The sequence below is a fragment of the Humulus lupulus genome, chromosome X, assembly GCF_963169125.1.
Source record: "Humulus lupulus chromosome X, drHumLupu1.1, whole genome shotgun sequence".
NCBI lineage: Eukaryota > Viridiplantae > Streptophyta > Magnoliopsida > Rosales > Cannabaceae > Humulus > Humulus lupulus.
Window position 1 is genome coordinate 6,973,262 of NC_084802.1, and position 16,367 is coordinate 6,989,628.

Here is a 16,367-nt window from a genome sequence, read left to right on the forward strand (position 1 = left end):
TAACGAGCTCGTAATAGACAGACGGTCTCGAAGACACATGGATCCAGCATTCGAACGCATCAACAGAGTGTGAATGAATTTATTGTTATAAATTCCCAATATTTAAGGGATCTAATGTAATATTGTTATTAAATCCCACATTTTATGGGATATTACCGCGTGCATAGCAAATAATGCATTTATTGGCATTATTTTATTTTATTTACAGACTATCTTCTCAATATATGCGGGAACGAATTCTGAAACATTCTCTATAAATAGAAATGTAAACTTCATTTGTAAGAGACCATAATATTGAGATTGGGAGAGAAAACTTTAGGTAACTATTATCTGAAAGTTTCCAGAAGACTCTAAAGAGCTAATAATAGACTCATGAGGCAGATTTTAACTGCTGAACCACGTAAAAAGATCTTGTTCTCATTCTTTTTATTCATTTCATCTGGTACATTCTTGTTTAATTTCTCTGATTTTTTAAGTTAACGAAAAACGACGTCAACAAGTAGTAAATATCTTCAAAATATTGCACTTTTATATCTATTTTTTTTTTATTTTGTAGTAAATATACTAAATATTTTTAAAATGTTACACTTTTATACTTATTTTTTATTATTATTTTGAGAAATAATAGGTTAGTAAAAGAAAAATATAAATTTTAAATTATTTTCACCTTTTTATTCTTTTTTCATTCACTTTTTTTTTAAAAGAAAACTTATATTTTAAATTGATGGAAATATAATTTTTCAATTATTTTAAATTATTTTTAATTTAAAATAGTTATTTTGAGAAAGAATAAGAAAGAGAAAATAATTAAAAACCTATATTTTTCCTTCACTTTCTTATTATTTCTCAAAATAATAAAAAAATAGGTATAAAATGCAACATTTTAAAAATATTAGCTATATTTACCGTAAAAAAAATGTGGGCATAATACTGCAACATTTTTAAGATATTAAACATATTTATCGCCAAAAAAAGATTGAGTATAAAATTGTAACATTTTGAAAATATTGAGTATTTTAGTCGCAATTTTTTTTTTAATATTTGTAACTTTATTCATAATTGATATTAAAATTATCTATAGTGTGTCATAAAATTAAAAAAAAAAATTGTTTTCATATTCAACTCATCCTAGCACATTTTCCATTTATATTTTAATTTGGACTAAGTGCATTTTTATCATCCTGGTTGATGTTTAATATTTATTAGTGTTTTTCTTGGTTAGAAATTTATTGGTTAGAAATTTATCATCTATGTTTAATGATGATATTTTTTTGAGAGAAATTTTTTCCAATTTTGTTCTTAAGTTTTTTATTTTATTTATTGATTAAAATTTTAATTCAATCGATATTTATTTTATTTTGTTTAATTAATTTTTTTTTGAAGATATCTGTTTCAGTTTTTCAAGATAATTGATAATTGATTTTTAAAAAACAGTTAATTATGTTTTTTAATTTAATATATTATATTTTTACTAATTATTATATCATATATATATATTTTTTGATAAAAGTGGAATTTATTAGCAAAAGTCTTTCAACATTACATCCCACACTCTAGAGGATATATCCTCCTTAACCAAAATACGATCAGCCACCATGGAAGACTCTCTTGCAAGAGCATGAGCAGTCCCATTGGCAGAACGTTTCACAAAAACAATTTTAACAGAAAATAAATCACTCCACAGGAGTTTACATTCATCGATTAAGCACCCAAAGTAGGAGTCCAACGCCATACTACTCCTCAAGGCCTGAACAACTAAACAAACTATCCGTCTCAACAATCACCTGCCTCCAATTCCTCCTTTTAATCCAACTCAAGGCCTCACGCACCCCCATAACTTCCGCCATCTCTGGTAAGACGATTCCCAGACGGCACACAGTGAAGGCTTCGACAAAGGCACCTGTGTGGTCTCGAGCAACTCCTGCAAAGCTGAAAGAATTGGCCTCATTAAATAAGGCAGCATCTACGTTGATCTTAAGCCAACCCATTGGCGGTCTACTCCACGAAGATTGGCCGTCTTCAGGAGAAAGGAAAGATGGCAATGGAGCAACTTCCTTATCCTGAGATTTAGCCCAGTTTTGCCATGAAGAATCAGCCAACAAGAGAACCCCATAAGTCGAGCTCCGTTTCTTCCTCCACACCCATTCATTGCGCCTTCTCCAAATTGCCCAGCTTAACATAAGCACCTTAGCTCTTTGGTCGGCGTCTAGCCTCAGAAAACTTCGCTGCAACCAACTGGCAAAAGATTCAGACTCAAGAGCCCTCAGCCGAAGCCCCAATTTCTCCCAGCAAGGCCAAACTTGGTTGCACCCAACAAGGCAATGACCAATCGATTCCCTCTCTGTTTCGCACAAAGGGCACATCGAATCCACATGCATATGCCTCAAACGAAGCTGGGTATTTGTGGGTAAACAGCCAGAGGCGGCTCTCCAAGCAAAATCCTTAACCTTAGGAGGGACCCTAACTCTCCATAATCCATTCCATAACGATTTTTCCAAATCTGAAGCTTCTCCATTTTTTTGCACCTGTTGAAGCCTATAGCAGCTCTTTACTGAGAAGAACCCAGAGGATTCTAGAGCCCAATACCATGTATCAAATGGACAGTTTGGACTAAGGGGTATACTAAGAATACAACTCGCATCCCTCTCATTGAAAAGATCTTTGACCAAGTCCACATCCCAACCACTCCCTTCGGCATGCATCAAAGCCGACACCTTGGACCCCACAAGTGATGGATGCAACGTGGTAACCCAGGGATGATCCACATCTGGTAACCACGGGTCCAAACTTATATTGATGGTCTTCCCATTTCCAACACGGCAACAGGCACCTTGTTGAACTAAATTCTTTACCTCAATTAAACTCCTCCAAATGTAACTTGGATTGGAACCAAGAACTGCACTCAAATAATTTCCATCCCTGTAATACCTTGCTTTGAAGAGACGACCCACTAGGGAGTTTGGATTACTGAGCAACCTCCAGCCCTGTTTACAAAGAAGAGATCTATTGAAATCGTGGAGATCCCTAAAACCCATACCCCCCTTCACCTTATGCACGGTTAAAGCCCCCCAACTCTTCTAGTGAATACCCCGTCCAGTACTAGACGAAGAATGCCACCAATATCGACACATAAGTTTCTCCATATCTGTACACAGATTTTTGGGAATCATAAAAACATTCATTGCATAAGACGGCAACGATTGAGCAACTGTATATCATATATTTAATAACTTATAATCTATTAAACTTCTTGTTGTCAATATATATATATATATATTTTAATATAACTTCTTGTTTTTTTTATTAACATTATTATTATTTTTTCTAAAAATATACTTATATTTTATTCTATCTTTTTTTTAGATTAATAGGTATCATTGGATATTCGGATGCTATAAGAAAATATAAGGATTTGTAGAAGCAGAATGTGTTTTTAATGATGACTCTAGATTAGAGTTATTCACTTGGTTGTTCTTTGCACATTGGTGCATAAGAATATTTAGCAATTGTCTTAAATATATATTTTTTCAATGACTTCAACTCTTTATTAGAGAATATTGTAAGTTTTTGTCTAATTTTTCAAGAATATCCTTAATTCATGCTTATAGTAAAGGATTAACTGTGCATGTTATTTAAATGGATGAATAACTTGTTTGACTACAAGATTTCATTTAAATGTATTACATTATAAATTATTTTCAATTAATAAATTTCTTTACGAAAAAAATTGACTTGACTGGACTTAGATAAGGATTTTGTTATTTAGAATAATAACCTAAAATTTGGTGATGGTGATGATGATGGGAGAATTTGGTAACTTATATTTTAGTTTATAGATTTTTGTGAATAACGTTAGGGAAATTTGAGTTTTTTTTTGCTTAATGAGGTGTACTAAATAAAAAAAATGTCAAATCTTTTGACAATACCCAAAATACCCCTTCCATAATTTTTCCATCCACTTTCTATTCTCTTTTCCCTCTCTCTCCCTCAACCCATTCCTCTCAACTCTCTTTCTAAAAAAAATTCACAGGTAAGGTAAAATATAAGAGAACTCAATGTAATAGCAAGTATTTCTTACTTAGGACACTAAAATACTGCATTTCGAACAGATCTAGGCATGATTTTTGCGTTTTTTTTGCGATTTTTTTTTTTCAGATCTGAAACTTTGAAATCTGCAGAAAATCGACGTGGTTCGATGGTAGTTCGATGCCAGCTCGATGGGGCCTTTAAAATCAAGATTTTCATGAAAAAATCGATATTGCTCAATGGTGGTTCGATGGTGTTCGATGCGATTCTTGCAAGATACGTAATTTTTCACTCGGGTGTCCGTTTGGGGTGAATTTTTTTTTTATTTTGGGTATTTTTTCAAGATCTACACGTTTGAGATGTGTATATACACATTTGGGAAATATAAATCTTGAAAAAAATGACAAATGCAAAACATACCTCATGTTCAAGATATGTTTTGGTATGTTTTCAAGCTCTAAACTTTGAAAATGTGTATGTGAACATTTAAAACGTGTAGATCTCAAAAAAAATACGAAAAGTAAAAAAAAATCATCACAAACGGATACCCGAGTGAAAAATTATATCTATTACAAGAATTGCATCGAATCACCATCGAGCAGTCATCGAACCACCATCGATCAACGTCGATTTTTTCATGAAAATATTGATTTTGAAGGCCCCATCGAGGTAGCATCGAACACCATCGAGCAACCATCGAGTGGGGCATGATTTTTGAGTTGTTTTTCATATTTGAAACTCTGAAATATGTAGAAAATTGACTTTGCTCGATGGGGCCTTCAAAATCAATATTTTCATGAAAAAATTGATATTGCTCGATGGTGGTTCGATGCAATTCTGGTAAGAGACATAATTTTTCACTCGGGTGTCCGTTTGGAATGATTTTTTTTATTTTTGGTATGTTTTTTAGATCTACACGTTTTAGATGTTCATATACACATTTTCAAAGTTTAGAACTTGAAAACATATCTTGAACATGAGGTATGTTTTGCATTTGTCATTTTTTTTCTTCAAGATTTACATTTCCCAAATGTGTACATACACATCTCAAACGTGTAGATCTTGAAAAAATACAACAACAAAAAAAAAAATCACCCCAAACGGATACCTGAGTGAAAAATTACGTATCTTGCAAGAATTGCATCGAACCACCATCGAACCTCCATCGAACCACCATTGAGCAACATCGATTTTTTCATGAAAATCTTTATTTTGAAGGCCCCACGAGCTGGCATCGAGCACCATCAAACCATGTCGATTTTCTGCAGATTTCAAAGTTTCAGATCTGAAAAAAATCGCAATAAAAACCCGAAAATCATGCCCAGATCTGTTCGAAATGTAGTATTTTAGTGTCCTAAGTGAAGAATACTTACTGTTACATTGATTTCTATGATATTTTACCTTACCCATGAATTTTTTTTCTAGAGAGGGAGTTGAGAGGAATGGGTTGAGGGAGAGAGAGGGAAGAGATGAAAAAAATTATGAGAGAGGTATTTCAGGTATTGTCAAAAGAATTATCATTTTTTTGAAATGATTTAAATGCCTAGCATTTTTTTGATTTATAACCCCTCATTAAGTATTAAAACTCAAATTTCCCTAACGTTATTTAGTTTATAAATATTCGAATCCATATCTAGTCAAATCAAATTCAAACACAAAATTATAAAATTGATTCTTATTAGTTTAGTTTATTTATAAGGGTTTATACATTTTTAGACTCTGTGTTTTGACTCATTACCTATTTGAACCTTGTGTTTTGTAAAATAGTTCAAATAGGCCCCTAAACCTGATTTTGATGAATAAAAAATTGAGTATAACAATACAGTTCTTAGGCAGAATGACTGTATTTTTGTTATGAGTTATTAGTTTGATGAATTATTTGTGATTTTACTTCAAAAAACTTTAATCAAAATCGGGTTTAGGGGTATATTTGAATTATTTTAGAAAATACAGGGTCTAAAAAATAATTTGTCAAAACACAAGGTCCAAACATGTAATGAGACAAAACAAAGGGTCTAAAAAAAAGTATAAACCCTATTTAAAAAGTATATATATATATTTATTTGTTATATATAAAAAAACAATTTTGTAACTTATATTCAAAAGATATATTAAATGTTGTTCCTTTTAGTAATTTTATTATACAATTTACCAAACATTATAATATTATTTTTTCAACTCATAATTTTTTCTCACACCACAACTAATAGAATTGATTGTTGCATAAATATAAGTTAGAATAAACTACTCCAATTTTTTTATTAATTAAAAAAGAAACTAATGACAAATAAGATAGTATTTTAAGATTAACATTCTTATACTAAAATATACTTTTATGATATTCTTCTACACACCTCATAATTTGTATATTATCATTAATATAATAGGGGAGATAATTTAAATATAATAGATTCTTTTATCCAAATTATTAAAGCCCCATGCATGAATAGTTATTGTACAAGTGTTCCATTTAAAACAAAAGGTAAATTGATAACACTAATAACGACAAATATAATACCATTGAGCCAGCTTTCTTATATGCATAAAATGATAAAATGTACTTTCAAATCAATAATTGATTTGAAAATTTAATAAATAAATAAATAAATGTGCCTCTTATAATTATTATAGGAGAGTACTATTTAAACAAAAGCTCAATTCTTTATTGGTTCAATTACTAATATTTAAAGCTGCCAACATTATTTTGTTCTTTTTGCCAAAAAAAAAGAAGACTTAATTGAAAGCAGCCACACTAGAATCTTTGTTAGTTGTTAACAAGTCAACACCACAACTCAAAACATATGTATATATATTTTAAATATATCTATGTATATATTTTTTAAATTTATTTAAGACTTAATTGGATATAGTATTTGGAAATAAATTTATAAACTCAAAAATATTATTCATAGATTTAGTCTCGTAGTACTATACTTTTATTTCTACTCATAAACAAGATGTTCAAACTCGAATCAAAAGAAGAAAAATTATGCTACCTCTTTAGAAAAATACTTTAAACTTATCTCCAAAAATATATATATCCATTTTTTTAATAAAAATTAAAAACATAATTTTATTTTAAATATATTTAATATATTAAAATTAAGACAAACCAATTATAGCCCCCCACATATTTTTTCTACCCATATTAAATGTGTATTTTGCTGTAAAAAAAGTATTGAGTTTCTAATAAGGCTTACTACATAGTAGTTACATCAATATTTTACCCATCGATGATCACCTTTATTTTAACCGTTAGATTTTTATTTAGTGGTTATGATTAATTTGATTAGAATTAAATTAATAACCTATAACTTGATTTTTACCTAGAGCTAACATTTATTACAAATATCTTATTACTTTATAACGAATGTTTAAAAATTAAAATTTTAATATAATTATTAATTTGTTTCCAAAAATTGAACTTTCCAAAATTTATATTTATTTATTTTTTCATTTTATACTTCAAACTTTTTCCATTAAAATTAAAGTATTTTCTATACTTGGTTATTTTGTTGTAATAGAATTGTCATGTGTTTGTTAGCTTTCAATTCTTTGTTTTTTTATTAATTAGAAAAAAGTGCATAATATAAAGTTTTAATTAAATTGTAAGAATAAAAAATATTGAAAATAAAACTCATAGCAATGTAATCTATTTACCAAATGTAATTAAAATGTGTGCATTCCTTTTAACATTCATTCATACGTATAGAATTGATCAAATAGGGATTTTTTTAAATAAAAAGAATTCTTAATTGTTTGATTTTTTTTAATAATTGCATGCATGTCATGTTTCAAAATGCACGTGTATTGTTTAAATATGTTATATAAAAAATATATAAATTTTCTTTAATAGTTATTGTTTATGGAGGATTATATGTTAGGCACTTCAAAAAGAATCCAGCAGGTGGGCTCTTTTGTATTTACAACTCATGAATAGTTTTTTCTGCGATTTTTTTTATGATCGTGTATATTGTAATTATTTAGAGTATTCTGTAAATTTTCAGAAAATTCCGAATAATTTACTATATAAAAAACTAGGTTCAAATATGTTGTTTTCCACGCTCATAAAAAGATTAGTCACACGTATAATAATCTATTTTAAACTAATTTTTGACAATGTAAATTATTTAAAATTTTCTAAAAATTTACAGGATGTTCTAAATAATTACAATATACACGGTCATAGAATAAAAAATCGCATCAAAAACTATTTACGAGTCAAGAACATAAAAAAGCCTCACCCACCGATAGGTTTTTTTTGAAACCCTAGGGTAGAAATTTCCATTGTTTATAATTATGTAATTTTTATTAAATAAATAATTAATATAATTTTAACTCCAAAATCAAGTTCTAAAATTGGAAACTTACATGCTAGTAACCTATTCAAACCTGTTATAGCATGTGGTTAACTCTTAAAAACTTCCTTCAGACTAATTATTGATTTTTATTGTAAAAAAATGTATATTTAAACAAATAGCTAATTTAAGAATTTTTTAGTAAATATATATATATTTTTGACAAATGATAAATTTATTAATTAAAAATAGAAAAATAAAAGTCAAGCTGAACCAGCGGCCAGCGGGGCAACACATTCCACGTTGTACAGTGAAAAAATGTCACTCGCCAGAAAACGCGCGTGGGACGAAGTTTAATACGGAACGGAAGCGAATAAAGTCAAGTTGGGTGGTGCCAGTGGCATTTACGTAATTTCATAGATACAAGCTCAAACGAAAGAACAACTCTCTCTCTCTCTCTTCGTAATAATGCTTTTAATAATAAAACCATAATCAGAAGAATCTGAATCAGTAATGGCAGCACAACTACGTACACGCCAAACCTCCCCAAGCTCGCCACCCTAGGTATCAATCTAACCACCTTAATTTTCTTACCTTTTCTGCCCAAAATCACTGTTTGGTTGCCGAGAAACTGTTGGGAAAGAAGAAGGAAGAATAGTTGTAGTTAAGTTTGCTGGTAAACCGGTACTTCAAACTTAAATTGCTCTGCTTGTTTAGTTTGTGATTAGTAAATATGTTGTTTTTGTTTTTGGTTCTTTGGTTTTTTGGTTTTGTAATGAGGATATCTTGATTAAAGGTGCTGTCTTTTTGCTAGTATTAGGAGTTGAAATGAGTTTTCTCAGCGGAAAATTGAAGCTAATGGAGGAAATTTGAAGATCCTGAACTTGACTACTTTAGTTCAAGTTTTGGTTGGAATTAGAGTTGGGATTTTTGGGGTTGTGAGTAGATATTGCTGCTGCCATTTTTGGTCAACAACTTCCTCAAATCATGCATTAATTTCATTCTTTTATTTATTAGTTTGCATGTTGTTTGATTATAATACTATTGTTCGACCCACCTCTTACCAGCTGTTTAAGCTTGGAATTAGTATTTATAATGCATGTTCTTTATAATTGTACTCCTTTTTAATTTCTTTTGTGACACTTATAGAATCAAGTTCTTCAAGTTCTCTGCATTTACTTTCTTTATATGTAAGTAATAGCTTTTGAAGTTTCATTAGGTTTCCATATCTGAATCTAAACCCACATATGTACTTCCCCAGAACAGTTTTATGTACTTGAATGAGTTTACTTTTCATTTTGTTATGAGGGGTTGTCACTGAATTTTTCTCAATATTTTTCAGGTATGTTGGGGTGCTTGAGAGTCATCCAACAATCAGAGGCGGTTTTTCAAAATGGCCCTGAAACTTTTCACTAAATGTCAAGCAGAAACAAGGAGACTGATTTGGATTATTGGGTTGATGTTTACACTGGTTTTAATCTTTCAGTACTTTGAACTCCCATATGGTATTTTTCTTCCATCTATATTTCCATCTGCTAAGGTACCTGTAGTGGAAGAAAGTAGTCTGCAAAATGCAGATTTGCTACCTAATTATAAGATTATAGGTGATAATAGCTCACTTTCCAATAACACTCACTCAACTCAGGTTAATGATACAAGGATCTCTGGTTCTATATCAGAAGAATCCTTGGGTTTAGATGAGGGTAATACTACTGGTAAGGAGTATTTATCTGGGGATTTGGAAAGACAAAACAAAACTGAGAAGAAAACAGAGAATTTGAAAGATGTAGATAATGGACTTCCGCAAGAGGAGGCCAAACAGCCTGAGCTGACCTTCCATGAAAAGATCAACACCACAAATATTAGTTTTTCGAATAATGAAACAACTATTACAACTTCTGATCAGAATGGAACCTCATTTGCTGGTTCTCCCACCCCAGCTAATTCCAACACCTCTTTAGTAGAGAAAAAAGAAAATTCTGAGCCAGAGCATACTGAGCTCAAACAAAAGGACAATAGTTCTTCCATGACCACAGCCCCACAGATTACTAACAAGCCCAAGACTCCGGTGTTGGATGTTTATTCGCTATCTGATATGAACAAGATGTTGCTTCAGAGTCAGGCCTCATACTATTCAGTGGTATGTAATGAAACTTTGGCATTGTTTTTAAGAAGATAATTTGTTAAGCCATGAATGCTTCAGTCTTTCTTATATTTTCAATTTTATGTATAGATTCCAAAGTGGCCCTCAGCAGCTGAGCGTGAATTGCAGGCTGTGACATTACAAATTGAGAATGCACCAATAGTAATGAATGATCCAAAATTATATGCTCCTCTTTATAAAAATATTTCCACATTCAAAAGGTAAATAGATATTGTGCTAGTTCACATCACTTCTTATAAGATTTAATTATGATTTTAACAAAGAATTAACCTATTTGCAGGAGTTATGAATTAATGGAACAGACTCTCAAAGTTTACATTTACAAGGAAGGAGATAGGCCTATACTACACACACCAGTACTCACAGGGTTATATGCTTCTGAAGGATGGTTTATGAAGCAGATGGAGAATAATAAACAATTTGTTACTAAAAATGCAAAGAAAGCCCACCTGTTTTACTTGCCTTTTAGCTCTCGAATGCTAGAGGAAACCTTATATGTAGTTGATTCACATAGTCATAAGAACCTTATACAGTTTCTGAAGAATTACGTGAACATTATTGCTGCAAAATATCCATACTGGAACAGAACTGGAGGGGCTGACCATTTTCTTGTTGCTTGCCATGATTGGGTATGCTTTTTCATTTTCCTTGGATTTTAGTCTAACCACTTACTCGTGAGCATGCAGGTTCTTTAATAGCGATAGAGTAATTGGTGAAAATAGACATTTTTTTATAATGACTCTTTGCAAAGTAATCTTCTGGACAGGGTGTCGAATTAATTCGATAAGGTTTCAAGGGCTCTTTGCAAAGGATAATCAAAAGAAGGTCATTTTATAAAATGACATTAGATTCATAATTTTCCAAACATTACTATAGTGATATAATCAATCTACGTTTAATGATTAGTTCTGGATTTTTTATATAGAATTTGGATTGTCTTGAATCTAACAAAACCCATGTCTTCAGGCTCCTTCAGAGACAAAGCAATATATGGGGAAGTGCATTAGGGCCCTATGCAATGCTGATGTGAAAGAAGGTTTTGTATTTGGCAAAGATGTGTCTCTTCCTGAAACCTATGTTCACTTGCCTAAAGATCCCCTTAGAAATCTTGGAGGCAAGCCTGCTTCAAAGAGGTCAACACTAGCATTCTTTGCAGGGAGTATGCACGGTTACGTTCGGCCAATTCTGCTGCAGCACTGGCAAGATAAAGACCCCGACATGAAAATCTTTGGCAAGTTACCTAAGAAGAAGGGAAACAAGGTGTATGTCAACTACATGAAGAGCAGCAAGTACTGTATATGTGCAAAAGGCTACGAAGTCAACAGTCCTCGAGTTGTAGAAGCGATTTTCTACGATTGTGTTCCGGTGATCATATCTGACAACTTTGTGCCTCCATTTATAGAAGTTCTTAACTGGGAATCCTTCGCGGTGTTTGTGTTGGAGAAAGATATTCCCAACTTGAAGAATATACTACTTTCAATCCCAGACAAGAGGTATAGAAGGATGCAGATGATGGTGAAAAAGGTACAAAAACATTTTCTGTGGAATCCTAAGCCTGTGAAATATGATATTTTTCACATGCTACTTCACTCTATTTGGCACAATAGACTTCACCAAATAAGACCCATATAAATAGGAATAATCTACATTATATTTTTTGGAGCTTGGTTAGGCAGAATAATAATACCCTTGTGGAAAATGAAGCTAGAGGTGAAAATGAAGGGTGGAGTGGAGGTTCTGAAGATTTTAATATATGAGTAATTATCAATTTTTTAAAATGTACATATAGAGGGACATAAATAATGAAGTGGTAAAATAGAGCAATTATGTTCTCTGTTTTTGGCTAATTGCATAGTCAAGCACATTCATTTATTATGTACCTTGTTTCCAAACATATACATAAATTATATTTGATAGTGATATGAAAGTTGAGGTTTTTCCATGAAAATATTTTTATTATAGAAAAATAGGGTCTGCACTCAATGTTTATGTCAATTTTAGCCATTAGAATTAAATTATTATTGAATAGTTATAATTAATTTGATAGTTACTAAATTTTTTTAATGAGTAATTATTATTGACTAGTAACTTGATACTTACTTAAAATGATGTTAATTAAGATTTTATTTTATTTTTGACAAAAATTAAGATTTGATTTATAGTTTTTTAAATATAATTATTATTATGTTTCTAAAAATTAAAATTTCTAATTGAAATAATAAACGTGGCTTTCTTACAATTTCAAGTCATATTTTTTATAATAATTTTTTAATCTGAAAATTTTAATATTTAACATCAATTTTGTTTTGTTTAGATATGAAGTAATAACATTTTTTTTTAAAAAATAGTAGAAAAATGTATAATTTCAATATTTTAATTTATAAATAAATAATAAAAATTTTGAATTCTAATATTGTGCTATCCTAAAAGTGGAGTACAATTCAAATATTTTTCTTTTGTCAGAATTCAAATATTTTTCAAGAACTAGATCAATAGCTTATATAAAAATAAATAAATAAAACTTTGATTTGTCTAACAAATCCATCTCTACATTTATTACATTTTTGTGCTTTTTTTTTTCCATTGGAAAGCTAATTTAAACTTTTTTTTTTTATTGTCAATTCTGAAAACATATTAATAGTTTCGTAACATGTTGATTTAGGAGTTGCTTTGAAGTTTCAGCTTTCAAAAATCGCTTAATAAGTTATTGCTTATGAGTTTTTTATTGCTTGATTTATGGATTGCTTAAAGAGTTTTAAGAGTTATTCCAAACGATTTGTTAGGAATGTTATGATACTAATCACTCAATTACAACTAAAATCTAGATAGTAAAAATGAGAATTTCAAATAAAATTAAGAATTTCACTATAATAAAAAGATTATAATAATTATCTCTAAAATAAGGAGAGCACAAATAATAATCTCTCTCTTATAATAAAAGAAAAATCATACTCTCTCGTGTTAGTATATGAAAAATCTCACTTTATTTTCTCTCTAATACTCTCCATTTTTTTTTAATTTCTTTATGGAGTCTTTTTCTTTCACTTAGATACTTTAAATAAGATACTTTGATTAAGTGCTCTAAACTCATATTTAATAACATTTGACTTAGTCAGTATCTTAATTAAGAAGCATTAAAGCTTCTATAACTTCTGGGCTACAAAAATTATCTATTGCATTTGACTATTCAAAGACAAAAAGTGGCGTAACTGTCACAACATTGATAATTTTTGTCTTGTAATATTAAATAATGCATATGCTCTTTATGCTAAATATATAATCCAATAGTTTTGGTTTTTTTATTTGTTTATCTGTTTTTTGTGTGGATAGATTTGTATTCAGCAACAAAAGTGAATTCACATAAACACAATTAATTTGTTGCATAATTAGTCTTTGAGGAGGACACTGTTTTTTCACATTAAAAAATTTACTTTATATAGGTTTGAATTAATTTTTAATTACCGTATAAATGAATTATAACCTTATTATATATGTATTAATAAAAAAAAACTATTTTAAAATTATGTACACATATCAAGTAATATCAAATAATAATGATTGTCAAAATGAAAAAGAAAAAAATGGTGCTAGTACTCTTACAAATGAAAAAAAAAAAGCAATATTCAAAAGATTCATTTTTTTTATTCTAAGGGGGAAAAATGAAAAATTCACACGAAATATATTCATTATTCATACCCTATAAAAAGAAAACGATAGTTATGAAGGGATTTTCTTGCTAGACCAAAAAAAAAGTTTCTATTTTTACCAATCTACCAATAAAGAGTTGAAAAAGAATCACTAAAAAAAAGTTGGAAAATAAATTTTATTTACACAATATATTGAACGTAGTGTTAACAATGAGCACTCAGTTTATTTTGTCGTAAATAATAATAATAATAATAATTTGAAAAAAATTAAAAACAAACTTGAGATTTAAATATTGGGGAATTTCTATGGTAAGGGCAAAATGAGCTCTACAGATAGGATTCTTTTGTGTTACCGACTCGTAAGTAGTTTTTGGTATAATTTTTTTTATGACAATGTATATTATAGTTATTTAAAGGATTTTGTAAATTTTTAGAAAATTTTGAATAATTTATTGTGTCGAAAATTAGTTTAAAAACATATTGTTGCACGCGTTGTTAATTTTATTATACTCGTTGAAGATATATTTGAACCTAGATTTTAACACTGTAAATTATCAGAATTTTCTAAAAAATAATATAAATAATTACAATATACACAATTATATAAAAAAAAATAATGCCAAAAATGTTTATAAATATTACAATATACACATTCTAGCCCATACCATAAAAAGACCCTCTTATAAATATTACTTAAAAAAATTAAAACTTGTGAGACAAATATCTAATAAATATGTCATATGAGTAGTACAATTGTAAAGTCAACACGTGTCCGTAAGATTTGTTAGTTAGCATAAAAGTGAGTGAATCTAGTAATCTACACCAAAACACGTTCAGAACGCCCTCACTCTAACAAAGTTAAAGCTCTCCAATCTGACCGTCCGATCAAAATTTCTTAACCAATCAAATCGTAGATTAGAGTATGCAGAATATTTATGTATTTGTAGTTGAATTAAAAATTAAATTTTATTTACTATAATTTAATAAATAATATTATTTTATGTAATGTTAGATAATAAAAATCTTTGGATGATTATCAGGTGCTCTACCCAAAATCTTTTGTCTTCATTCACTTGTTTGAAATTTGACAAATTATATATTTTCTTTTGTCAGAGTACTTATAGTGTAAGAGCTAAATTATCTAATTTTTTAAAATATTAAAAAAAATGGTAAAAATAAACTTTTAATAAATGTGCTAAATTTGAGTTATTTTATATTTTTTATATTAATTAATATTATTACTCTACATGTAGAAATAATTATTTATTGAGTTAAAATTATTTTATTATTTTTTCTTTCTTTCTCTTTCTATATTAATTATATTTTGTTTTACTTTGTTTCTTTCTTTTTTCTATTTTAGTATTTTAATAAATAAAAATATAATATATAAATGATGTAAATGAAATATAAAGAAAAAATAAAAAAAATTGATATATGTTGTAATGCAAATGTTTGATGTAAAATAAAAAAAAATTTAATAATGTATTTAAAAAAACAGAGTAAAACATTCATTAGTACACTTTTTTTTTTGCTCATCACTACTTTCTAATTACTCATAAAATTAAAAAATTTCTTTTCATATATCTGTACAAAATTATCTTTTTATAAATAAAAAATAAAATCCTTCTACCGACATATCTTATCAAAATAATATAAAAAAAATACATCTCCATATTAAAAAAAAATTCAATTGTAAAAAAATAAATTTTATTTTCTTACACCTAAATAAGAACAAATAATATTAAAAATTAAAAAAAAACTTACCTCATAACATTTATAATTTATTTTATACTTATTATTTAGTTAATGTATTAAAATATAAAATTTAAGTTTATTGTTAAATAACTAATAATAAAGATATATATTAAAAGAATCAATTAATTAAAAAATGTGTAGATAGAAATACCTGTTGTATATTTACTTACATTTATTCTATCACATCTTTATTTAAATACAAATTCCTATATATATTAATATATATATATTTATTTATAAATGAATGATAATTTTTCAAATTTTAAATGATGAGATAAAAAAAAAAAGAGTGTAAGATTCAAGTTCTTAAACATACTTACTGCTTTACAGTGAAGACTCAATTCACTTTACCAGTTAGCATTATGAGTATAATGACATATTTACCCTGGTTTCGCGCGAAGTTGAAAGGGCATTTCAGTCATTTCAACGTAGCTTCGGTACAGAAACTACTTCTTCCCCATTGGAACACCCGGAAGA

General features: G+C 28.7%; 1 protein-coding gene across 8 annotated transcripts; it reads left to right on the forward strand.

Moving 5' to 3' along the window:
• The first annotated feature begins 8,757 nt into the window (after positions 1-8,757).
• LOC133806882 (probable glycosyltransferase At5g03795) lies at positions 8,758-12,436 on the forward strand. 8 transcript variants are annotated; one of them, XM_062244975.1, is made up of 5 exons: positions 8,758-8,888; positions 9,667-10,464; positions 10,558-10,688; positions 10,769-11,117; positions 11,455-12,436. In XM_062244975.1, the coding sequence occupies exons 2-5, from the start codon at positions 9,718-9,720 to the stop codon at positions 12,118-12,120; spliced, it is 1,893 nt and encodes a 630-aa protein (XP_062100959.1). In that variant the 5' UTR covers positions 8,758-8,888; positions 9,667-9,717; the 3' UTR covers positions 12,121-12,436. The 8 variants fall into 8 exon arrangements, with proteins under 8 accessions (XP_062100959.1, XP_062100962.1, XP_062100961.1 ...); XM_062244978.1 differs by having other exon boundaries at positions 8,841-8,987; XM_062244977.1 differs by having other exon boundaries at positions 8,852-9,000.
• Positions 12,437-16,367: the final 3,931 nt, after the last annotated feature.